The sequence below is a fragment of the Meles meles genome, chromosome 8 (genome assembly GCF_922984935.1).
Source record: "Meles meles chromosome 8, mMelMel3.1 paternal haplotype, whole genome shotgun sequence".
NCBI lineage: Eukaryota > Metazoa > Chordata > Mammalia > Carnivora > Mustelidae > Meles > Meles meles.
The window spans coordinates 87196795-87224472 of NC_060073.1; the positions used below are offsets into that span (position 1 = coordinate 87196795).

Sequence of the window (27678 nt, forward strand, 5' to 3'; positions counted from 1 at the left end):
TCCTTACCTAATCTTCTTGCTGTTACAGTTTCTGATTGTTAAGCACCTTCCCCACACCATTGCTATTCTAGGTTATGTATGTCTACAACAGCATCAAGGGATCTTTGGCTATCACTAGTTAAATGGATCAACACATTTACCAAACCACAAAACTCAGACCCTTCAGGGGTTTTCCAGTCGATTTTAATCTAATCAAACCTGGCACTGGCAGATTTCCACTTCCTTTGTTCCTTGTGTAGACTTTGGTGTATGTGTATTGGTCTCTAAAAGGGGCAGAGGAGGCAGCTGTCGAAAAATGAGATTGACAGTTTTAACCGCACAATTTGGTCTGATAGCTTTGATATGCTAAACTTTCTAGCTCCTCCAAGTGTACCTTTCTGATTTTGCATTACAACACCACACTGAATCCCTAAGGAAACCAGGGTTTTTTGTTTGTTTGTTTGTTTGTTCGTGTGTGTGTGTGTGTGTTAATTAAAAAGAAAAGAAAGAAATGCAAACCAGTGAAACCGTTCTTTTACATCATCTCCAGATTCATTCTGCGGACTGCAGGCCTTCACAAATCCCGGCCCACTAGAGACCTTTAAAAAAGGAGAAGCTGAGAATACAGATCATGTTCTGAAGAGCGAAAACAGGTGATGTCATAACGCACAGTCCTGTGTGGTCACAGCCAAGGGCGGGTGGGGAGCCGGGGCTCCAGTGAGCACGGAGCTCAGCGCCAGTGGGTGAAGCAAGTTGTCTCCGGGGCCAGGAGGACACTGATGCGGACCCGGCACCAATCAGGTTCTCGCTCGGCGCCTGCCTTTGTTCTCACTGGGGAGCAGGTTTCCGGGCGTCTCGCGTCGGGAACCCGCATTGGACCCGCACGCGCGTTGCTGGCCTCCTCGAGAGACTTGGCTACCCCTTCGCCTGTCCCCCCACACTCTGCCAGCCAGAGCTTTCCCCAATTACATGTGCCCTCTCTCCCTAGAGCGTGGACGCCAAAATCCTGACTCACCATTTTTAGCTTTGGAAGAGGCAAGTCCAGCCCAATAGTTTACAGACGATTTGTTCTCTGAACCTTTCTTCCCGAGCAAGGCTCTGTGTTCTCCATGTTTCTGACCAACTGTCTCAGAAAGGACCGCTGGGTGAGAGGATAAACCTGTCTTTTTGGCCCTTTCGTGCTGGACAAATGAAGAACTTTCACTGCTGAAAGGACTGAGAGAAGGTACTTCAGATGGAGGAGGAAATCGCTAAACCGGAGGTTTTGTGTCCACCCCCCCCACCAACTCGATTAGTGGTGTAAATATATCTCAGACGTCTACCCCTACCCCCCTCCCCACCCAAGACTCAGGTAACTGGTCTTTTGCAAAACAAGGCTCAAGCAAGATGCACGATGCAAAAAGTTCTCTGAGATCCCTGGATGGCAAGCATTACGTGACTGCAGTCTTCTTTACAGCTAAGCTAAGAGAAAGCCTAATCACTGCCCTGATAGTGTGAACATTTTAGCTACCGCCTCTCTCCCGTTCCCAGCCTTTCTCAAGAAACCAGGAAATATTTAGCTCAGTCTGAGACCCTCTAGCGAGGCTCTAGCTCCCAGTTTTTTATCTCACTCTCCTTACCATTTTTGCAGGGACCTAGAGAAGGGGGCGTGGCTTGTCTTCGGGGAGGGGCTGGGCTTCCAGGGATGTTTTGCATACGACACACCCTCTTCCTCCTATTGGCGGAGCAGCACAAACTGTATTCCCTTCCACCCCACTACCTAACTAACCCGCCATCTCTCTCCAGTTCCGAGCCTCGGAGATAAACTTAACTTGCCCGGAGATTCAAGGCGTCCTCGGCCTCTGTGATTGGCCGGCGCGGCTCCCAACCGGGCTCTGGTTGCTCATTGGCTGCGGGCTAGCGGCCCAGGGGCGTGGCCGGGGTTGTCCGAATGGCGGGAGGGGGCGGTACCGGAGCGTGGAGGTGGTGAAGGTGGTGGGGAGGCGGGGGCGGGGCCGCACTGAGGCGCTGCAGCGGCGGCGGAGGCGGTGGCAGCGGTGGCGGCTGCTAGTCCTAGCCTGGCGGGGGCGGGGGTCTGGAGGATGGGGGCGGAAGGAACAACGGGCCGGTGAGGAGCAGCCGCCGCCGTCTCCGCCGGCGCTTCGGCAGCCGCCGCGGTGGTCGCCTCGGGCAGCGCCGCTCGCTCTCGGGCCGTCGCCTCCCATCTCGACATTCCGCCCGGGGGAGGCTGAGGCTGAAGCGCAGCGGGCGGCAGGGGGACTGTCGGACCCCTCAGCGCCGCGGGCTGCCGCAGTGATACCCGGCCCCGGCCCCGCCGTCAGTCTTCGCCTTCGGCGCCCGCAGCCACGATGAACCGGGGCGGCAGCAGCCCGTCGGCCGCCGCCAACTACCTGCTCTGTACCAACTGCCGGAAAGTGCTGCGGAAGGTACGGGCTCGGCCTGGGGTCCAGCCCGAGAGGGGCGCTTCCTGCCGGCTGGGCTCGGGCCGCTCGGCCCCGGGGCGCACGGTTGGGGCGAGGCTCAAAGGGATCCCGGGGCACCTTCCCCACGCCGGGACCGAAGAAGGGGGCGTGGGTTGAGGGTGAAGGTTTGCACTGCTGCGTTTTATCTCCGCCGGGACAGATGCTAGTCCCGAGGGGTTGGGGATTTTTTTTTTCTCCCGATTTTGTTTTTGCTGCCAGTAGTCTGTTTTTCGGCTCACCTCCCTGCCTTGCCACCTCCGGCCTGCTCCTCGGGCGGAGAGAGGGAACGATCCTCCTCCGGGTGCTGTGGATGGAGGTCGGTGCGGAATCTGAACAGCCTGGTCTGGTCTTGAGGAACCTGGCTCCCTCTTTGCTGTGTGGCTAACTCTTGGCGGGGGTGGTTTTTGTTTATTCGGTCGTTTCTGCCTTTCTTGTGCGCTCTCCCTTAACACGCCTTTTTGCATTCTCCTGACGGCAGTCTTGTGTCTATAGTTCAATCTTGAAAGGAACTGGTAAAGCAGCTTGAACTTTATGCCCATGGGAAATGCTATTCGACCTTACCCTCTGGGGTTGGGGGAGGAGGAGACCGAGGTGGACGCGGGTTATCACTCCTCAGCAATCCCCCCCCGCCCCCGCCCCGTGGAGGTCCAGAAAAATCAGACGTACAAATCAGCTTATTGCTTCCCCGAGTGACTGATAGAAAGTTTACTCCAGAATTGTTTAGCTTACTTGGCTTAATCACTCCGTTAAGGGGTGGGGGAGGGGAATGAGAAGATGTCGCTTTAGACCGAGAAAAGCTTTTAATCAGACTTTAACGGCCTCCACTGGATAATATAATAATCACTTTCTTTTTCTCCAAACTGTATTTTTACATTTCATTAAGCGGAAACAGTAGTTGAGGTGCTTCTGTTTGTCCAGTACAAATGAATTAAAATTGCTGAGCTGTGCAAATGCATCGGGACTGAAAGACTAAGACGAATACGGCACTGTTTTTAGTCAGTTTCTCCAAATACAGTGCAATTGGGATTGTTATTTATATATTAAAAATAGAAAGAAAGCATTTAAGTAAGCAAGCTCAAATATTTGCGCTCTTTGTCCAAAAACTGTTTTTCTTCCTCTGTGGGTCAGGCCAAGTGCCAATCAAAGTTGTTTTTCAAGCTTCTTTTCCCTGCAGTAGGGCTGCTGCTTCCCTCCCCCCCCCCCACTATTTTGAGAGCATGAAGAAAGCAAAAGGATTGCAGATTTGAAGTTAATCGAATGGTTAAATATGCCTTAAATTGTGTTTATTGGATATGTTTCTCTTGAAACAGATTTTTATTAAATGTGCATGTTGAGTATGTGCAGTTATTTTTTTCCCATAAACTCTGGGATCAAATTACAGTTGATACTTGCTCAGCTCATTGTAGGGCAGCTTGTGAGAAATGTAATGGATCAGAAGTGCAGATCAGCTTAGTTGAATGTTAACTCTTTCACTTCAGGGTCAGATGTCATAGGAAACTAGCTTTTTAAAAGAAATTATTATTATTATTTCCTGACTTCAAAAGTGGTAAGTTATGTCTTTAACATGAAAAAATTGTTGGTTGAGACACATCTGATTAAACTCAGGCCTGGTTAAAATAACAGCTAGTTGTTTTGTTTTGTTTTGTTTTAACTGAATAAGGAACAAAAGGACTATATTGACTTTGACTTTTTTTTTTAAATGGCTCTGGCAATTTGGTAGGCTAATAACATGTTTGGAGGTGATATTACGCTTCAAAATCTAGTTTTTCTTTAAAGAGAACCATGACTATGGATCCATCACTCTCTGCTGGCATTCTTTATATCTTTCTCTTAGCTTTTAAGAAACTTATTTCTATTTGCCTAGAAAGAACATCCTCATTTCTAGTCATTCTTAAAAGAAAGAGGTATATGGAAAATGGATATTCACCATTTTCATATTTTGTAATTGCTATGTACCTCTGCCAATATTCCAGCTTTTAGTAACTCCAGGGTATTTAATATTGATTCATGCAGTAGCATGAAATAACTTTAGATGGAAATGGGATTGTTTGAGCCAGTTATGACATGACTTGGCAATATTTGTAGCTTTTAAAGAGCGCTATTCTTAAGTGCTCTTAAAAGATATCAAGTGTTTAGCATTTTAAATTCTTCATCATTCTAAAAATAGCATGTATGAGTTTATTTCTAATAAAGATGACTTTCTTTTTGATAGAAACTATATAACTTTAAAATTCATCTGTAACTCTGAAAGTGTGATTCTTTGAATTTATCTTGTTTTCCACTTAATAAAGTGTTCAGTAATAACCAAGTGAGTCATAGCATTTTGAATTTTAGTTCAGTTCATAATGAAGAATGAAACTCATGCACACCCAGTGTGAATTACTCTTTGCTGTTATAATCCTCATTAATGATGGGGAAAGAGTCACCTTTTATGTGGCATGAAGCTTTTTTCTTTAAGTAGCTTAATTTGTTGCAATGTGTTGAATTTGGGGGGAGGGGACTTCAAAAGGAACTGGATTCACCTTCAATGAAATAACTTGGTTTACACAATGTCCGAAAATTGAGTTATATATTGTATGAGAGTCACATTGATTATTAGAAGTGCTTTTACAATTTTGATTCAGTGTCTTCCAAAGTAGAAAGACTCCTTAAAATATTGAATATGCCTAATTTGGTAGCCTAGGTTAGCAAAAAGAATATATTTCCCATACAGGGAAACAAATGAAGGAACAACAAACTATCCTCACATCTATAACTCTTCCGAAGTTCCGTTATCAATGAAATAATTCAATAAAGTTTTTAATAAAAAAGGAAATGCTTCCACTTACTTTGGAAAAGTTAATGAGTTCTGAAGTAAAATACGTGTTTCTTGAAGAAATTCCAGTGACAACTGGATAAATTTCAAAGTGGAGTACCAAACTGCATTGAGGTAGGTAACTGTCAGTCCACTAATCTTCTGATGAATGAAAGGGGGCATATTACAATGTTTTTGAGTATGGAGCTGCCAGTGCTAGGTTTAGGTAGTTCTAGAGATAGATTTTTGTTGGGTGTCGCATTTTTCCACTTTGTTTCTATAATCAATTATTTTGGCAACTTTTTGGTGGTTTTTAAGTGAAAAGACTCCAAAAATAAAATGGGAAATACTAAATTGAACCATATGAACCTCACTTTTATAATTAAAATTGTCAATGGCAATTTTATAAGGTTCATTCAATAGAATGTAGAATGTAATTGATTTGGCTGATTTTTTGTAGCTGTACTCTTGGTTAATTAGGTTTCTTATATATATACATATATTTTTTTATTATCAAAACCAGTTTTTTACTAATTTATCCTTTTCCTTATTTTATCTTAGTTTATCTTAGCTAGGTAGAGATGAAGCAGTGAATATATGATAGCAAACCATTATACAATGGTTTTCAAGCTGTGTTTTAGGAAGCCCTAAAATCCCTTTTTAAATACAATTACACTTATTCTCAAGTCATAACTTAAAAATACAGCTACCCCAAAATATGTTTTACCAAATTTTAACAAATTGTTTTAAAAGTTATCTTTTGTTACAAGATTATTATGTGTAGGCTGTGAATTAAAGCTTGTTCTGCAATGCTTGTACATGTATTTGAACCTTTTTGTTAATATGCTATTGATAAGAAAGATGGTTTAAAAAGTATCCTTCCCACGTGTATCTACTCATGTTATATTTCTACTGTTATAGTTTTATTTGTTAACAAACTTCCTGTTAACAGTAATTGTTACTCCATAACTAAAACACATTAAAATCATTGTTTTGTATATTTATATGTTGCATAGTTCGGATCCAATTGAAATTTCATTTGTAAAAGGGATTCTGTTGCTTCTTCCACCTTCCCACCCCATGGGAACTGCCAAAACATACCTTCTGATGTTGTGATGCGAGAAGCCACTAGATGTGCTCATGGTCTCTGATAGATCTTGTAGTTTGGTACATCTCTGGCAGGTCTTTTAATTTGGGGCAAATTAGTTAATTTCCTTGAAGACAAATTTTTTTCTGTAAAAATATAGATAATTTCTGTTTGACTTAAAGGTTGCTGCATAGCTCTAGAGAGAACGTGTGTTAAAGTGCTTTGTAAACCATAAAGTGTAACTTATAAATATAAGAAACATATGAGCCTATTTATATTTCCAGGTCACTGTAGTTCTTTGTGAGTTACAGCAATATATTTCAGTACATAGTGAGTAATTTGGTTAGTCTTCACTTTTCTGTCCTTTTTAACTATAATGTCTGTAAATGAGAGGTAAAGATACTATGCTTTGGTTAGAATGATCAACATACGATTTTTGATTTGCATATTTCTATTTATACCTACTCCTCCCCCTCTTACGTACTAATCCAGTGCATTGCTTTTATTTTTTTCAATAATTAGATAAAATGAAATCGCCTTTTCAACACTTCTGCAGATGGAGAAAATTAGTATTTAGTTTGAAAGGACTAAAAAGTCAAAGATGACTATATTTAATAGAAGTTGGGGATATCTAGGGTAAAGCCAAGAATAGTTCTAATTTAGGAAAAGAGTTATGGGAGGAAAGGTGTCAGTCTCTTCTCCCCATCTCTACCCCTTTTTTCCTTTTTGAAAGTATTGGGTAATAACTCAAGTTTTATCTAGACTTTCATTCACTGTTTTTAGAGTGCTTCCACATCTCAGTTGCTTCTCACAAAAAATTTAAGTGCCGTGACCTCTATCCTACAACTAGTAAAAGGGTCCATTTAATTCTTAGAACCACTTCTGTAATAAAACAATATTCTTATGGTCCCCTGAAGTATTGAAGCTGCCAGGGAATATCTTCAGCATCTGTGAAGAGCTCTAGATCCCCCAAACATTCCACCTGGGCCATTCTTTCTCTTCCTGGCAATGAATGTCATCAGTGGTTCTTCAATGAGCAAAAATGCTCATTTTGGGGCAAATGTTTATCAAAAGCCTACATGGGTAAAAGATCCATTGGAAGTGCAAGCTAGGCAAATAGATTTTAATATAATAGGGTAGAGAAGGTTCAGTTTCCTGATAGGGTTTCAAGATTCCACGTTGTAAGGAACTATTAGAAAGCTCTGCTTGTGGAGTTTTGGTGTGCTATCAAAGAAGCATATTCACAGTTAACTCCTTCATTTCCCGACTTCTTAATGTGTGTGTGAGGCCAGGTTTTCCTCTCATACTTCAATCAAAACATTGCAACAGATTGAATACAGAATCATATATAAAATTCAGCTGTCTTCTATTAAACAGATACTAAAGAGATCTGCAAGCCATAAATGTCACTCTGCTCACTGTTTTTTGTTTTGGAAAATAAAGTTATTTTCCTAAAAATATGTGCCTTATGTTAACATGTAATGGATTTATTATTTTAAGTGAATTAACATTTAACATTTTCTCAGTTTTAATTCCTAATGCAGTAAATATTGATAGTTATAACCCATACACAAACAAAATCTCTTTGGTTTCCTCTGAACTTTTTGAGTGTGATGGACTTCCAAGACCAGAACATTTGGGAACTGTTGAGCCTGAGTTCATATACGTGTATGGTGCATATAAATGTAATTCTCAGGAATCTATGGGGAAAACAAAAGACAGATACCGCTCACAGAAAATGTAGATGAGGCCAACCCAGTCACCTCTATTCTGTGTGAGGATCACTTGCAGAGGCTACCTAGCACCTTTTCAATGACATCGGAGAAGCTTCTCCACTCTCGCAGTAAGGGTTAGGCTAACTAGAAATGATCTTTACTTTCTGTGAGCATCCCCTTATCTGGTAAAAACCAGGGAGGGGGGAAAACGTCTCTGGCTCTGAGAGAATATTCTAAGTACTCGGCAATGAAGAATGGTCAGATCCAAAGTTTATGTCCATTGTGTTCTAATCAATTGGCTCTTGGCTGAAAAGGAAAGGTTCAGACTAGCCAGGTTAGCCTTTTTTCTTGAAAGTTGAGACATGTGGGAGAAGCAACAGAAGAAGAAGAGACAAGAAAGAATCAGAGAAGTATTACTGTAGACTGCTGATAACAAGCATTGCTAGAATAAAGGAAAAGAAAACCACCACTATAGATAGGCGATAGGACAGCTCTGAATGTGGGAGTCCCTAAATACTGTAATCCTCAAAGACAGGGCGTTTTCTATTTTGTGTGTAGGGGGTCCAGGTTACTCTGTCCACACAGACAGCCTACAACAGACAGCCACCTACAGTTTAGTGTGGTCCTGAAGGCATGGGCATAAGACTCTATTTATTCGATTAGCTCTGGTGAGACCTGTAAATGACTGCCAGTATCTAGACTATCCCTACGATACCACTGTGGTGGGGGCCAGGGATGGGGGAGGAGGTGGATTTCACCCATATACAGTAAATACATGGCAAAACCAAAATGATTGGTGATGTGTCCCACACAGTTACCTTAAGTGCATAAGTAGATGAGGTATAAACTACGTAAAAATATATATCCTATACCATCAGAGTCCACAGTTAACATGTAGAATTCCGATTTGTCTTTCAAAAATCTTCAGAGCTTGTGACATCTCCAAAGTGTTTCCTGATCTTTAAACCACTTTCCTTCTAGCTCCTCAGGACTGCTGTTCTGCCCAAATATTTTCCAGAATAGGTTTGATATTTGTCTGATATGTCTGGTCTTTACAGTCATGTTTTGTTCTCTACGAAGAAAGAACACTTTGAATTCAGTGGCAAAGATGACTTTACCATCTTCATGACCATGGGAATGTTTCAGTGAAATAAGCTATGTTTTGGAGGGAGTTCAGATAGGGGGTGGGAATGTCAGTTCACTAAGAGGGTCAGGACAATGGCCTTAGCTATTGGTCTTTTTCAGAAATGTAAAATAGCCATTGCTTTGTTATGGACATATAGTCTACCTCCTGGAATGTGCTAGGTTCCATAAGGGATGGCAGTTTTGGAGTTCTAAGGACATACCTTCAAACTTCCAAGATTCTCTGTAGGCCCCTTTCTAAGGTTCTTTTCACATATTATTCCAGCTAAGCCTTTCCCTCTTCCACTTTCCCCAAGCCCTTTATTCTGGAAATCTCCCAAGCCAGCTGTGATCCCCTTGGCCAGCAAGCACTCCCTTGGTAACTGAACCAGACAACTGTTCCTGGGCCTGGACTGCCCCTTAGTTAGCCTTTACTTTTTTAGATCCACCCAGAAGTGAGTCACTTTTTGGTCCATGGGCCAGGATATTGACTGCCCCCGGAGGGACACATGAATATTATGGGATGTTTCATGGTGGTTTGGAATAACCTTGCATTTTGTTGCTCAAAGCTTCCAATAAGGAGTAACAGGCATTTAACCTTACATTTCATGAAGAATGTATTAAACATATCATATATGAATAAGGATGAACAAGTATAAAAATGGCTGATTTAGGGCCATGTTATTTCTTGCACCAGAGATTTCTTAAAGTGTAAAATATACATTTGAGTGAGACATATTTTTTCTACTAATTAGCAACTACTTGTAGTGGAGGTAGGTCTATGTTCTCATTTCTAGGTACATATTTTATTTTTACATCTCCCTCTATTGCAAAGATGAAACTAGTCACTTGAAGAAATGGAATTTCTCTTTCCAGTTATAGATGTAGGCTGAATATTGAGAAGGCTGAAATTAACCTCCTGGCTGACTAAAGCTGGATTCTGTGAAAGATTATTGTAATTACCTGAGATCATAACTCTTAGTCTTGAAGTGCATTTTATAATGTCAGTAACGATACTAGCTTTTTTTTTTTTTAAGGTTTTATTTATTTGACAGAGAGAGGAAGCACAAGCAAGGGGAACAGCAGGAAAAGGGAGGAGAAACAGACTCCCTACTCAACAGGGAGCCAGATGTGGGTCTCCATCCCACACGCCCAACTGACTGAGCCACCCAGGCGACCCACTAGCTTCTTTTGAATACCTCCTGTGTGCCATAAACTTAACTATATGCCCTGCATATGTATCACATTTAATCATCGTGATGATCCTATAAAGAATTATTACATTTTATGGTTGAAGAGTTAAGGCTCAGCTTTAATTACTTGTTTAAGGTCATAGTACCAATAGGTGGTAGACTCAGGATTTGAAACCAGGTCTATCTCCTTATACAGATACAAACACTGAATTTCCTTACATTACACGTTTTCTTTATGGGACAACTTTTACAAAATGAAATTAATAAAACTTACTAGGACTTGATTCATCAAGAGATTAATAGGGATTTCAAATTCAGATATTTTCTACTTTATTTTTATATTAGAAATGCAAATTTCTTTAAAAGATTAAATCAATTGACAAATTGAGATTCTCATAGACAGTTTCGGCCTATCTAGTTAGCTCTGTTACCTAGGTCTGTTGTTAATTATTTGATCATTCTTCCTAATCCCAGGATGGATTTTTCTTAACTTTCCAGCAAACATTGACCTATTTCTTTTGCCAATCAGACATTCATTAGTTCAGCAACACTGATGCATTCAATACTGCTGACATAGACCTGACACAAGACATTGTCTAGAAACATTCTGAGTGTTTTGTTTCTTGAGTAGGACCTTTAAAGAAATGTTCTCAATTTTTAGTGACATTTTGCAGTAAAAAAGAGTTATTTATGAAGATGTAACATAAATGCTCTTTTCCACCATTTATATTGGCTTTCTGTGGTAAGGCAAAAATGATGCTAGAAGGAAGTCCAGATCCTGGTGTCTAGCCACTGGCCTCCCCTTACCTACCTTTTGTATGCAACATCTATAGAAGACTTACGGAGGAGTTACCATTGTTACAAAGGGTTTATGTTGGGGAGAGGAGTTTGTGGGAAGATGTGGTCCTGCTATTTGTAAATTAGAACTCTTGAGAGTCCATAGAAACACAGTAAGATATCTAGTTAACTACTATTAATATTACAGTTATATTCAACACGCCTTTACTCATTAGCTTGGAAACCTAACCACTAGGTATAACATTGTCTCCAGGGGAAATTGCATTCCAAAATCTAAGTAACTGCTTCACTAGAGGGCTTTCCTAACTTAAATGCTTAACAGTAAAAAGGGTAAACGATTTTGACCTAAAATATTTTGTCGTATGTTCCCTCTGAGACTATGTTTGGTTGTTTATCTAACAGGAAAATTCCGTGGATGCAGTTCTACCCAGTATTCAAGTAACAGTTGAAATGAAGAGGAGGATAAATACTGGGTGATGGTGAGGTGTTGGGATAACCAAGGGCCCAATATCAAGCTGGCTTATCCTTGTATGCTTTATACTTTCTTCCTATGGCTCTGGCCTAGCACAGTTCATTTTAAGCTGGGTGGGATATTTTTTACTTTACATTTTGTCTCTAAGGTAATATAAATGAAAAAAAAATTTAACCCCTCAGAAAGTTTCCTTCTTTAGATGAGATTAGGGATTTAACTTGTATATCTTAATTTTTTTGGTATAAATTAGTAAAGGAAAACACACCCAGCAAATTTACTCCACCAAAAAGGGATTAAAACAAAAATCACCTAAGCTAAAAGTATCTCAGCACTAAGTCCCAAATAATATTCAAATTCTTTTCTATAAGCCTTTTTGTATAATATATTAGCTGAAATTAGTGAATTCTTGGGGGGTGCAGAATATCTATTTGTGTTGTACTTTAATTTTTTTAATAGAGTATGACCTATATAGTTAATAATCTCGTAAGCTATTGTTTTATATTGGGTAGCTATTAAGATAACCACAAGGTCTGAGTTTTAACATTCTTTAGGCAAAGTGCATTGTTGAATACCCAAGACTAGTATGAATTCGTAAATGTTCTTTTATGCAAGAGACCTACTTAGTATTTAGTGCCCTTAAAAATGGGGGAAAAGATATGTTTAGGCAAATATGAATGTGAAAACAATTCTCTTTTTCCATAGAAATACATACCATGTATAAATCATGGCCATTTTATGCTTATTCTGTATCTCAATGTTACTACTCCTTCATGGCCTTCATACTTTTAAACAGGCAAGAAATGTAAAGGCTGTTAACATTTATAAACCACTCATGTATTATATGAATAGCTGTCATTTTTTAATATATTCATTCAGCAAACCTCAGATGCTCCTACCTGTTAGGTGCTGAAAACACAGACAGTGAGGATGTCACCAGGCATAAGCTGGGTGACGATACATCTGGATCTCTGAAAGAGAGCTTCACAATTATGCCCCTCATTTGACAGATGGTATAAATAGTGTTTGGCAAATTTCTTCTGCAGAGGACTAGATAGTGAGTATTTTAGGTTCACAAGTCCAAAGTGAGGCCTAGGTAGTTTCCGTGCAACAACAGCTCAACTCTGTCCTTGGATGGCAGAACCAGCCATAGACAACTCGTAGAGAATAAGCATAAAATGGGAATGTGTATATTTTTATCAAAAAAGAATTGTTTTTACATTTTTATTTGCCTAAACACATATTTCCCCTCATTCTTAAGGGCACTAAATGCTAAGTTTGTCTCTTGCGTCAAGGAATACTTAGGAATAGATGTGGCTTTTATTCTGATAAAACTTTGTTTATGGACACTGCAGTTGTAATTTTATATTATTTTCCTATGTCATGAATATGCTTTTGGGTTTTTTTTTTTCAATTATTTAAAAATATAAAACCCAGACAGTAAAAAAAAGAGACGACAGGCTGGATGTAGCCAGCAGTCTAGCTAGCTGACCTCTTGGTATAAGGGACAGTGCAAGGAAGTGGGCATCAGAGGCCTACATTAACTGACCTTTCTGGATTGTGCCTGCTCATTACTAACATATAGACAGTATATTACCTCCCTAAAAAAAAAAATTCCTATATCATCGAACTGTATTTTCATTAGTGTGCAAAGTGAATCCAAAGCTGACTATGAATAAACAGCACATCTGCAGAAACATCTAATTAGAATGACCTGTCTTTAGTATCTGGATAGATAATACAATTTGGATCTATTCAAAGTAAAATTTCAAAAAATCTATAATACTAAATATCCTTGAAAGCACATTTGTCAGGCCATTAAGCACTTATAAACACAGAGTCCTTTTTTTTTTTTTTTTTTTTTTTAAAGCTCCTTTGCAGTAACTCCACATCACCCCTTGTTGGGGTTTTAGTAGGAGAACCATTATATATTCCATAGCCTTACATTTTAATTACAGTTACATTTTGAGAATTTTGCAAAACCTAACTAACGAATGATTTGATTGGAGAGAGCATAGTGCAAAACTGGTTGCTTAAGATTCTGAATGTGTTCTGTGTGCTGGTCAGAGTCCCCATGTTAGGATTTCAGAGCTCTGTCATCCATAGTGTCTTTGAGGTCTTGAGTGAATAGAATATAGGATAGTTCCCTAGACGTTTCTTATGACTACAGATGGGCAATGCGACATGCATCATACTTTTTCTATAGTGAATTTTAAAGTGTTGAACTCATTGTCTTAATTCCTCCACCAACATTAACATAGTGGCATTCAAGAACTGTGTCATATGGTAAGTGAGACAAACACATACTGCAGAGCTGACAAGGGTAGTACCCGAGTGCTGGGATGGACAGTATGTGTGAGGAGAGAGTAATTCAGTGGAAACAAACCCCTCCTCTGGTGAGCAGAAGTGATGGCTATCAATAATTCAAAAATGGAAAATCGTTAATTATCCAGGATACTTTTTAAGACGAAGAGTTTTAAAATTTCACACCGAGTATTTAGTCAGTGAATATAAAAAGGCACGATCTACCAGGGTTGCACCTTTGTAAAAGTATCAGTATATGATGTCTTCCGTGGTTGAGATCTAATGATGTCTAAGCAATGACAAAGCCAGTACCAAGTGCAAGATTCAGACCCTGAATCAGAATTTTCACTGAAGTGAAGACTGACAGACAAGCTATGCATTTTAATATTGTGTGCTTCATACTAGATCTGGTAGGGAGTTCTTTTGACTAACTCTTGTTGTGATTGCATATTGTTGTGATTCTATATGGGAGAATTAAATTTATATAACCCAAGTACTGATATGTATGATTATGCTTATCTAGTTCTCTTTTATGTTATGAAGTAAGCACTAATCTGGTGTTCTTGGTTTTATTTTTAAAGTATAATAGATATACATTATATTAGCTTCAGATGTACAGCATAATGCTTAGACTTTTGTATACCTTGCTGAATGATCACCACAATAAGTCTAGTTACCACCTGACACCACACAAAATTATGACATTTTTTTTTCTTCTGATGAGCACTTTGAAGATTTCCTTTCTTAGCAACTTTCCATTGTGCTGCCAGTAGTACAGTCACCATGCTGTATAGTCCATCCCCACTACTTACTTATTTTATAGCTGGAAATTTGTGCTTCTTGATCCCCATCACCAATTTTGCCCACCCCTCCACTGTCTTCTCCCCCATATCTCTCCTCTCCACCAATCTAGTCTCTGTATGAGTTTGATTTTTTTGTGTGTTCATTTGTTTTTTTAGATTTCCAAGAGGTAACTGAAACCATACAGTATTTGTCTTTCTCTGTGTGACTTATTTCACATGGCATAATACCCTCAAGGTCTATCCTTGTTGCAAATGACAAGCTTTCAGTCTTTTTCATGGCTGAGTGGTATTCCATTGTGTATATAAATGACATCATCTTTGTCCATTCATTCATTCATGGGCATTTAGGTTATGTCCTTGTCTTGGCTGTTGTAAATAATGTTTTAGTGAACTAGAGATGCAGATACCTTTTTAGGTGTTAGGCTTGTTGTTCTCTTAAGATAAACACCCAGAGGTGGAATTGCTGAGTCATATGACGGTTCTACTTTCAATTTTTTTGAGGAGCCTCCATACTGTCCTCTATAGTAGCTGTATCAGTCTACATTCCCACCACCAATATACAAGGGTTTCCTTTTCTTCACATCCTCACCAACACTTGTTATTTCTTGTCCTTTTGATGATAGCTATTCTGACAGGTGTGAGGTGATATCTCATTGTGGTTTTGATTTATTTGCATTTCCCTGGTGATGAGTGGTGTTGAGCATCTCTTCATGTGCCTGTGGACCATCTGGATGTCTTTGGGAAAATGTCTATTTAGATCCTCTGCTCATTTTTTAAATTGGGTTGTTTGGAGGTTTTTGTTATTGTACCAGTTTTTTATATACTTTCAATATTAATCCCTTTTCAGATATATGATTTGCAAATATTTTCTCCCATTCAGTGGGTTGCCTTTTTATTTTGGTTTCCTTTGCTGTGCAGAAGCTTTTTAGTTTGATGTAGTCCCACTTGTTTATTTTTGCTCTTGTTGCCTTTGCCTTTGGAGTCAGATTAAAAAAAAATAAAAAACAAGAATGATGTCATAGAGTTTACCACCTTTGTTTTCTTCTAGGAGTTACATGGCTTCTAGTTTTACTTTCAAGTCTTTCATCCATTTTGAGTCAGTTTTTGTGTATAGATTAGGATAGTGGTCCAATTTCATCCTTTTGTGTGTGGCTGTCCAGTTTTCCCAGCACCTATTTTGGAAGAGACTGTCATTCCCCACTATATGTTCTTGCCTCCTTTGTTGTAAAGTAATTGACAATATATGCTTGGGTTTGTTTCTGGGCTCTCTATTCTGTTCCTTTGATCTACATATCTGTTTTATGCCAATACTATACTATTTTGATTGCCAGAGCTTTGTAATAGATGAAATCAGGGAGTGTGATCTTTACTTTTTTCCTCAAGATTGCTTTAGCTGTTCTGGATCTTTTATGGTTCCACATAAATTTTAGGATTGATGCACTTGGGTTTCTAAAACAAATCCTATGATGTAAAAGCAGCTATTCATGGAAAATAATTTACTTTTAATTGATGGTAAGCTTTTAAAGGTAAGTACATCTATGTGTTTTTTCTTTTGTTTCCTTTACTAATGGTCTTTATTAAAGCTATTGCAGAGAACATGTTTGTCACAGTGGCAAATGGAAAGAATTGATCATTAATGAGTATCTTGATGACAACTCCATTTAACTTCAGATATTTATAGAAACAGTTGAATTTTTTAAAAAACTGAGTAAGAAACTCACTCAGAATCCTACTGTCAGTATGCTATCAGGTGTTACAACTTTTGTTTTAGATTGCCACTAAGTCTGAACTTGCCCTGCCTGTACATTTTAGCAGTTTTAGCTTTTAATAAACCTCAGTGTTATCATTTATCAAAGGTACTCTGATGTCATGAGAATGAAGTAGTTTGTCTACCGGTAATTCTAGCTAGCTCATTACTTTGTCAGTGACAGGTATGCATTTCATACCCATAAACAGTAGAGAAGTATATTGTTGTTATAAAAGGATGCTTCTTTTTATTCTATCTTTATAGTCATTTTAATGCATTTTAGTGTTTATGGATAATCAACTATTTGACAGAGCTATAGAGCACTTGAAAACCAAAATGCAATGTGCTATCAGTTGTAGATCAATCAATTCAAGATAAGGAATGTCTAAAATGAAAATGTAAGTCAGTGGGAAAGCTAGATTGAACTCCCAGAAATGTGATACATATGTTTTCTGGAACATATGTAAATGCATAATTGGTTTACAGTTATTTCTAAGAAAAAATTTACATTCAATTACTAAGTTTCTCTGCACACGTTTATAGTAGATAGTTGCTTTTCAAGGCCAGTTGAATCCACAGGAGACACAACCTTTTTTTGTTGGTCAAAGGTTTGTTTTCCTGAATGTCATTGTAACCCCAGCAGCTGCCTAACCACTGGATAACAAGTGTTAGGAATTAACTTGGTTTTGATTGAATGGATATCCCTTCCAAATTGCTAAGATTGACTGTCCTTCCCCAGATCCACCCCTGAGACCGAAGCTGTTGTTTTATTTAAAATGGTTCCTTTGGGGAAAGATGGAAGTGATATATTAATAGAATAACAATTCTGTAAGCAAATAAACTTACTTAATGTCCAGGACAATGGTTCTTGAAGTGTGGTCCTGGAACCAGGAACATCAGCATCACCTGGGAGTTTGTTAGAAATGCACTATTTGGGGCCCTGACCCAGCTCTGCTGAATTGGAAATTTTGGAGATGAGGCCTGCCCATCTGTATTATAAAAACCCCTCCAGGTGATCCTGATGGGTTCTTAAGGATCGAGAACCACTGGTCTACAGTTATTAACCAAATGCTTCTACAAATCAAAATTGTGTGTATCTATTTTATTTCCAATATGCATTATCGATTATTTGAGAAATGAGGTAAGAAGAGGAAATTGTTTCAAATTAAGTCAGTATGAAATCCCTACTCTTTATAGATAATAAAGAGTATCAGCTCTAGAATCAGAAAGATTTCTTTGCCTGTTTAAAAAAATATAGATTTGAGACCATCTGGTGCAACATGCTCTTACCCTAAGAAATATAATGTCTTATTTTATTGTTGCTGGATTCTGAACTTTAGCTTAAGGGAAAAAAAGAGAGTTGTGTTTTAGAAGCTGTTTTATGACTGCACTCAAATGAAAATATTTTTTGAAATTGCTTATTTACATAAAAATAATGTTTTAGTACCAACATTGATAGACTTGGATGGGTCTCACCATCTTAAATTATTTTTCACAGAAGATTATAATTTTGAATGGAACTTTTTTTTTTTTTCTGAAAGAGAAAGAGAAGTGATAATATTTGGCCTAAAGACAGGTTTAGGATTGAAAGATTGGAAGTTTTTGATTGTTTTGTTTCTTTGTTTTGTTTTGAGTCCCTTAGACAAATTTAAATATACGTGTAAATTATGGATATTCCTCTTTACCTATAAACTGGTAGCTTACTCTTCAATTACAGATGGGAAGTCAGAAAAACAAATCAGGAAGTCTGAAAATTAACACAAAGGAAACTTATGGAATGTCTCTTATACGTGGGCTTTCTATAAATCCAAAGGATAAAAGGTTGCTCTTTGAAAGGAAAAATTGCTTCAGCCAGTTGCAGTTCTCTCTAGGATAGTAAATAGAAATAATTTTATCTTCTTATTTGGTTGCATATAATTTTGAGGTAATGGGAGTTTTTCTCTTATCGTCTCTAGCTTAGTGGTAAAATCTAACCTGTGTTGACCTTTCTCAAGAAAAATAACAAACTGTATTAAATTGCCCCCTACTCCTAAATTTCTATTTATGTGTTTGCTGCCCCCAGAACCATATGTAATTACTTAATTCTAACCCATGGAGAGTGATGCTTTTCTATTGACCACTTTTCTATCCTTCTGCGAGGAAAGGACTAATATAGTACCTTAAATAGAACTGTCTCCATGGCAATGGGCAGTCAGCTTTTGACTTTGAGACTCATAAAAAAGGAAATTTAGAAAGGCATTTTCATGGCCTAAAATAGCAGTGCAGCAAAAGGAAGGTATGAGAATATTTCCTGTCAGTTATTGCCTGTCTGATGAAGCTAGCATAACATGTTTTTTGGTGTTTTTTTTTTTTACATAACACTTTTCATCTGAGCATTTCAAAATGCTATACAACAATCCTTCTCTTAATTAAGGAGCAATAATTATTATCTTCAGATTAATGGAAAATTTGAGCAGCTCAGATGTAAGTTTAGGATTAGGGCTCTTGCCTGAGGGAAAAAGGGTTGCCTAGCTCTAGTTGTAATTTTATTCTCATAAAGAATAAAAATACTAAATTATGGGTCATTCTTGATTATATTTAAATAGAATTCTCTGGGGAACACTGGAAGCAGTGACAAGATTAAAAATAAAAGCAACACTTCGTGCCTATTTTTTCCCCCAACTGCTTCCTATAATTTTGTGTCTACAGATCACTTAGGAGACTCCACTGGCAACCTGCCTGCCTTCCTTGTTCCCTCCTGCATCCATACCTACTTAAGAGGCAAAACTTTGGTTCTCACTGTTGGGCCACCTCGCCTTCCATAAAGGTCCGTGAGAGTGCTGTTTAGTAGGAGCTAAAGAATAAAACCACATTATCATCTGTAATCTTTTGTCTTTTCTGTATGTATTTCCTTCTCAACTAAGCCTTATCTCAGTAAGGGTTCATTTCCAGGTGAATCATCTCTTACTTTTTAAAGTATGATCAGTAAATACTTCCTGCTCTAAGGTTACTCTTAATAAGGGAATCAACTGAACAGATATGTGACCTAAATGCAGTGGTATACTGGACTGCTCTTGGGATTAGATTTGTGCATTGAAGTGAATAGTGAATGTATTGTCTGTAATAGGTTATTGAGTAGAAATGGCTGGGTTTCTTTTTTTAAAGGATGTCCTTTGATGTCATATGACTTCATACCATCAAGGAGCCTGATGTGGGACTTGATCCCAGAACGCTGGGATCCTGACCTGAGCTGAAGGCAGCTGCTCAACCCACTGAGCCACGCAGGCATCCCCCATTTTCATTCTTAAAAAGGTAAAGAAACTGGAAGGTGGACTCCAAGGGTGCCTGGGTGGCTCAGTCGGTTGGGCATCTGACTCTTGATTTCAGTTCAGGTCATGATCTCGGGGTCCTGAGATCAAGTCCCACATTGGACTCCATGCTCAGCAGGGAGTTGGCTTGAGATTCTCTCCCTCTCCGACCCCACTCACACCCGCTCTCTCTCTCAAATAATTACTTAAAAAAGAAGTGGACTCAAATTAGTAATGTCAATTCCCAGGCGATGGGATTGATTGCTGGAAATTATTTTTATCATTTACTTCCTGTTACTGTCTTTTGTTTCCATAATAAATGTGTATTTCATAAAAATTTTAAGAACTATTACTATTTTGAAATAAGTAGAACAAATAATTTCAGTGAAGAGAGCAAATCCAAATGAGATGATAAATTAAAGGCCCATTGAGACAAAAACAAAAGCTCATAGATATAATAGATATCCATAGTAGCTGTGGTAAATTGCCCAGGGAATAATACTGTGTGTGCAGGTGGTTAATAAGGACTGAAACGTGTAGACATCGATGTATACAATCTGGAAATGAATGAAGGTATTGTAGCTATCTGTGTAGCAGTTTCTTTTCTGTTATCATATGCATCATTCCAGGATTTCTCTTTAGGAACCTGTTGTACTTACTAGTATTTAAACAGAAATTTAGTTTTTTTTATTTTTTATTTTATTTATTTTTTTTTAAAGATTTTTTTTTTATTTATTTATTTGACAGAGAGAGATCACAAGTAGGCAGAGAGGTAGGCAGAGAGAGTGAGAAGGAAGCAGGCTCCCTGCCAAGCAGAGAGCCCGATGCGGGACTCGATCCCAGGATCCCGAGACCATGACCTGAGCCGAAGGCAGCGGCTTAAACCACTGAGCCACCCAGGCGCCCTGGTTTTTTTTATTTTTAAATTTGAATTCAAAAGATAGCTGCTATTGTATTGCTCTACTTTTACACTATATGGTAGATAAGACTTCTCATACAAATTCCAAGAATTTATCAAATATTTAATTTGAATATTATGTGTTAATCTCGAGGTGTTACTCATTAAGACCTAAGGATAAGGAAAGATGGTTACCGTATGAAATAATTTATTTTTTATGATTTATTTGTTTATTTATTTGAAAGCAAGAGTGAGACAGCTTGTGCCAGCAGGGGGAGGGCAAGAGGGAGAGAGAGAGAATCTCAAGCAAACTCCCCACTGAGCAAGAGCCAGACTCGGGGCTCCATCTCAGGATCCTGAGATCATGACCTGAACCAAAGTCAAAGCCAGAGGCTTAGCTGACTGAGCCACCCGGGTGCCCCTGAAACAATTTAATTTACGGTTATTTAATTTATATTTACATTCCTGCATTTTTGAAGAATAAAAGGGCATACAGAATATGTCCTAGGTTTCAGTTACTATGTGGTTGGAGAGAAATATATTTTCTAAATAGCTAAGAAAGGAGGTAAAAATGGAAAACATTATTTTGGCTTTTTACAGATATTCATCGATTCTTACTTTAATAACAGTTATGAAGGCATGAATAAAATGTCAATCATGTAAATACAGTGTGTGGAAAAGACTAGTTAAGTATTAAATACCTTTTTAATTTTCAAAGCAGAGTGATGTGGTCATGGTTACTATTTTTAAGAATTTTTTCAGTCTCAATTTTAATTCTTGAAAATGATCATCTACTCAATAAAGAGTATCTATAACTAGTTACTGTGTTAGTGAGTGTTCCTCACTTAAGTGGCTGTATTTTCCAATTCTGTTTTCCATTTTTAATTGTCTGAGACATTTGATGAGCAAAATTTTGAATTAAGGGACTACTGTGAGCCAATGAATAGTTTTATAAATTCAGTCTATTCTATAAATCTTTCCTTTAACTTGTGAGGTGACGTTTAAAGATTTTGACTAATTACATTGTACTTTGTGAACTCAATGTTGACTAATTCTAATAATAGCAGATATGTAGCTGATAATGTGACACTGTTCTAAGAAGTCTACGGATATTCACTCATATAATTATTGTCACAACTTGTTTTAATGGCTTCTTACTGACCCCTTTGGTGAGGGAAAGATCCCCAACTTTGGGTCATAGGACGGCCAGACACACAACACACAGCACTGAACAGATGAGATCAGCAGTTTGTTCTACGTACTGACAGCTCAGGGAAAGAAAACACTGCACACCCCGCAGGGCTGCATAGAAGTTGCACTCAGGAGTGAAAAATTAAGGACTGTGGGTGGGAGGCTTTGTCATATCAAGAGGTTGAGATACCCCTTGGTTCCTGTGGGAATCAGTGATTGGCTTGTTTGAATAATTCCATGGACTGGTGGGGAATTGAAACTTGCTAGTTGGGGAAAAGCCGTAATTGTACTTCGTCCATGTGGTAGGGAGGGTTGTTTGGTCTGGGGACCTTACCCATGTGAACAGCGTGAGGATAGGAATTTATAGTTAGGTTATTTGAGATCCTATTTATTTTATCAGATGTCAAGGCCACTCATAATGTTGAGCCTTAATTTTAGGCTTTGCAACATACTACCCTTTGAGGTAGGTGTTACTATTATCCCCATCTCATGGATGCGAATATCAGGTACACAAAGTAACTTCCTTAAAACTATAACCACCGTACCTTCAAGGATTTTCGTATATGTTTTCTTTCCCTCAACCTAGATAGAAATTCTCAGTACCCAAAAAGAACAGAAAAGTATATAGAAATGAACTGATCCAGTGTTTTTATTACTAATTGCTGAGTTTTCATCTAAGTGCCCTGATGATTTTATTTCCTCTCCTTTTATAAGTCTGTAAACTCTAATATAGTGAGATACATTTGCATTTCTTGAGTGAGAGTTAAGAGACGTAGTTCTTAACCAAGAGAGTTGATAGTTTTCGTTTTTCCTCTTCTAAGAGTGTTTGAAACAGAATAATTGATAATTTGGATTTTATTCCACCTGGTATAGAAGGAATGGTCTACTGGTCTCCATTTCTAAAGGCTAGTGTTTCTGTAAGTTATATGTTTAATAAAGACATAGAATGTCTTTTGGTTGATAGGAATTTTGCTGGTTTGCGTGGTTACAATTTTAGAACTTGCAGACTTAATTTGTCACTACTGTTTAACTAACGGACTTTGTCTATACACCAGGAAGTAATTGATTATTATCTGAGATATATATACTATTTTTTTACGCTAATGATATCAGGGCATCTCAATTTTCTTGATAAAATTGGTTATCTTTTTCGTGAATCTAGCTTTCAGATAATGCAAATCTAACTATAAATTGCCTAAATTAACTCTGTTGTTTTTTTTTAAATAGGGCCAGATCTTTGATATAAGGAAGACAAGTGTTTATTTATAGAGTATTATTTATAATAAACTATATGACATGATTGAAAGCAGATTTTCCATACTTGAGTTTCTCTCCCTTCATCTTGCCTAAGTTAACTTTTTGCGCATGAAAAATTTAACTTGCATGTATTCCAAGTCTTGAGTCTGGCATAGTGGGATAATAATAATAAATGTTAGTCTTCCTTTCTGTCTTAAAAAGAGCTGCATTTAAGTGATACAGTGTTAGAATGCAAAATTCTGTCCATTCTGGTGCAGCTCTCAGGCAAATTTGTTCCAGTTGATATGGAAGGGAATGATTTGAGCATAATGGTGAATTCTGCACTTACTTTGTGCAATTTCTTCTGTGAGAAACATAGGGTAAATTCATTAAAATGCACCCATCTGACCTGAGCTACCTAGGAATAACCCCCCCTACACACACACACATGTACCTCAAACATCTGCCCTCTACCTCAGCCACCAGTGTTAGGAGCTCCGCCCATCCTCCTCTGGTGTGAGGCCTTCCATTGCTTTGGAATCCTCTTTCCACTGCTTTGTAACTCAAAAGTGGGTGTGGAGGGGGGTTATAGTACTAACAATAAAGTACTTTGGTTCTTAATGAAGGTCTCAGGGAAACATAATCCAGAATGTAGGAAAATTAGTAAATCTTGTTAGAAATTCTACCTAAAATTTGAATATAAGGCTGCTTTTCATTTGGGGCCTACTATATTCCTGACACAGTACTAGGCTTATTCTTCATACCTTATCTCATTCGATCCTTGTAACAATCTCACAAGGTTGAGATCCCTGCTATATGAAAGAATAAATTAAGGCTGGAAGAGATTAAATATTTACCTGCTGCTTTAATGCTTCAGTATTCCTGTTGTATTACTTCTCTTTTTCTCAAGGGAAATGTGTATTTTGAAACACGTGTCTGTCTTTTTGTAATAGGAAAAACATGATCATCTTGTTCTCTAAATTACAAAAACACATTTTCTGGGGGAAAAAGTTTGTTAGCTTTTGTGGATAAGGACACCATAGCCTTATAACATTGTAGAATATTGCCATGCAGGACTTACAAATCTGTATTTTGTGTTTTGCCACTATAGAAATAAATGTCATTTCATTGCTTAGCAGTGAAAGTAAGGTTTCATATAGCATCCTTAATTAGTTTCACTAAGAAATCAAATAATAGCATTTATAAAATACAAAAGAAACTATTGACTCCTGAAATGCAGAAGTCTGTTTTGGTATGTTAAAAGTATTTACAAATATTTGCCAACTAAATTCTGCTTAAATAATCACATATCTATTTAGACTTACTAACGATAACTTTACTTACATGATGGGTAAGAGTGATTTAACATCACTAAGTTCACTTCTGCTCTTGATCATAATATAAAATCACCATTTGATTAGTCTCTGAATCAAGTTCTGTTGGATTGGAAAGATACTTTGTCTTTGTGAACTTAGACTGTAGGTCTTGGTTGCACTTGTAATTATGCCTAAAGAACTAGGTTGTTCCCACTCTAATACACTCATCTTGGAAAAAAGGTAGGCTGGGGTGCAACTAATAAAACTAAAAGTTTCTGCTTTTGAAAGTAAAGTTAGGCTTTGAAGAATTATCAATAAAAACTCATGGGGAAGACCTGCAGCTTCAACCTTTACCAGTTGGTTGTGTGGTGTTCTGAAACGTAGCTGCCATATTGGAGGAAGCAAAAGCAGCCCACATGGAGGAGAAGCATGGCACCCTAGCCAAAAGGCAGCACCAACCAGCCAGATGAGGAAGGCATCCTGTCTTAGTGGCCAACCCATCATTTCTGATCATTGTATACATGTTAGGCATACCGATGGTCACGACTTCTTTTTAAAAATTTTTTTAAATTTTTTTTTTTAAGATTTTACCTATTTATTTGACAGACAGAGATCACAAGTAGGCAGAGAGGCAGGCAGAGAGAGAGAGGAGGAAGCAGGCTCCCCACTGAGCGGAGAGCCCCATGTGGGGCTTGATCCCAGGACCCTGGGATCATGACCTGAGCTGAAGGCAGAGGCCCCAACCCACGTGCCTTCTTTTAGAAGAGAAAAAATGTGGGTTTTTTTGGAGATTGCATTCTAGTGAAGAAATAGCTGTATTTGAAGATCTATTAAAATTATATGAACTCCCTAAAAAATAAATTATGACAATAAAGACTCACTAATATATAGAGGCCTAATAATCCTTAATGGTGAAGATAAAATTCTACAATACATTTCTTAATAGAAATATCTGAAAACAACAAGTCCATACATCATTTTGTGAGGACTTGGAAAAATCACTTACAATAATAGAGATTTTTAATCTTATAAAGCAACATGAATCCTTACAGGACATAGATTTTTTTATTTAATTTAAAAATTTTGGTGGAAGACAATTAAATGTCTTCTCAACTGGATCATTTATACAGAACAGAAAATGTAGAACATTGAAAAAGTTTTTAAATAAATTTAAAGTGAAAGTCATTCTGTTATAAAAATATGTCAGTTATGTAGTATATCTGTAATAAGGTTTATTTTCTAATCTTGGTTTCATGATATTTTACCAAAAATTCAAAATCTGAGTTTATCAGCTTTTTAAGAGGTTAAATAAAATGGTTATTTAAAAAAATAGAATTTGTTTTAAACTAGTAAAAATAACGAGAAGGTAATTTTAAGGTATTTTGGTTATTTGTTTCTGAAGACTGTTTTTTTAGAGTTGCTTACAGCATTTTGTATGACCAGAGAACGGGAATACAAAAAGGCCCTTAGAGATGATCTGTTTCATTTTTCAAGTGAGAAAATTGATGCCCTGGAAATTGAACAGTTTCTCTCAGTGCTGAAGAAGAACGCAGGTTTTTGGTACCTTTTTCATCATATCACCTTGCCAGTAGCATTTAGTTACACACTGTTCTGTTTATCATTGTTTGAGGTACCTATGTTTAATCTCACCAACTAGTTTGTAAAATCCTTTAGGCAGTTTTTTTTACTTTTTATAGTCTTAAAAGTGCTATTACACAGGCTGTTTAACAATGAAGAATTCAGGGGCACCTGCGTGGCTCAGTCAGTCAGTTGAGTGTCTGCCTTCAGCTCAGGTCATGATCCCCGGGGTCCTGGGATTGAGCCCCACATCGGGCTCCTTGCGCATCAGGGAGCTTGCTTCTCCCTCTACCTCTGCCCCTCTCTCAAATAAGTAAATAATTTTTTTTTTTTAATGAAGAATCCAGTTAGTGCACAATGATTTGTTGGTTGGTTGGCTTATTTGAATGTGCTTTTAACTTAGAATGCTCTGGTTCCCATTTGATGTCTTTTTAATGCCAAAAATTTAGTAAAGCTTACATCATATGAATGCGCATCTTTATTTTTTTCTAAGGTTTTGTTTCTATTTATTTGAGAGAGAGAGAGAGCGGGAGAGAGAGCACAAGCTGAGGGAGAGAGAAGCAGGGGCTCCATCCCAAGACCCTGGGATCATGACCTGAGCTTCGCAAAGGCAGACACTTAACCAACTGACCCACCCAAGAGCCCCTCTCATCTCTGAGTTGATTAAAAAACTAGGGATTAATATACTAACACTGAGGCCTGAAGACGAGGCTGTCCTTAGTTAACAAGTTAAATTAGTTACACAGAATGATAAATATGTGTGAATAGCATCTATATAGAAGTTAATCAGGAAAATGGGAGGAGATATCAGGAGAATAACAAATTAAAGACAGTCTTTTTGATAATTAGAAGATACCTTCCATGGATTTTAATTGTAACGTAATTATAGCTCTTTCAACCAAAACTACACTCTGAGAACTCATTTTGTTGCCCAAATTCCAAACGTTTGGATGTGGGCTGATTCTATTCAGTTGTGATTGTCTCTGTGTGTGTGAGTGTGTGTCTTGGGACTAGCCTGAGTCCAGGATGACAATAATTGTTTAAGGCAGGGGGTGCCTGGATGGGTTAGTCGGTTGGGTGTCTGCCTTTGTTTCGGGCCATGATCCTGGGGTCCTGGGATTGAGCCCCACTTAGAGCCCCATGCCTGGCTCCCTGCTCGCTAGGGAATCTGCCTCTCCCTTTGCCTCTCCTTCTGCGTGTACTCGTTCTTCCTCTCTGAGGTAAATGAATAAAATCTTTAAAAAAATTGTTTGAGGTGGTCATTGCCCCAAAAGAGCTACTTAATATCATTAAACGTGTAATCGTCTCAGTAATATTTCAAGAGGTTATGGGGTCAGTCAACATTTGCTAAGCACTGGATCTGAATTTATGATCAAGTAAAGTGGAATGACTTCTAGAATTAAATTAGTGAAATAGAAGACAAAGCTATGTAAAGGTAGATCAGGTGTTATTTAAGTGAGAAACCAGAAGAGGGTACAAACTTGCTGTTGAATGATTCAATATAGAGAATGTAGGAACTGAGTTGGGCCTGTGGAGAGAAGTTAGTAACACCGTGATAAATATGATGAAGAAGGGACATGGCATTCCCCAGGTGGAGGTTCAAGGACAAATGAACAAAGGTACAGAAATACGCAAAGGAGGGTTTGGGAGTCAGCAGATCAGGGTAGTTGAAGCCAGGTGTTCATGGTAGGACCACTTG

At 38.2% G+C, this 27678-nt stretch overlaps 1 protein-coding gene across 2 annotated transcripts in view; it reads left to right on the forward strand.

The window, feature by feature from the left end:
* The first annotated feature begins 1988 nt into the window (after positions 1-1988).
* The window catches only part of SESN3 (sestrin 3), a 76823-nt gene continuing 51133 nt past the window's right edge, over positions 1989-27678 (forward strand). The window contains exon 1 of one of the 2 annotated variants that reach the window (XM_046015097.1): positions 1989-2405. In XM_046015097.1, the coding sequence (XP_045871053.1) occupies positions 2328-2405 (78 nt within the window). In that variant the 5' untranslated portion in view covers positions 1989-2327. The remainder of the gene's footprint in view (positions 2406-27678) is intronic. The other variant, XM_046015098.1, reaches the window with a different exon arrangement.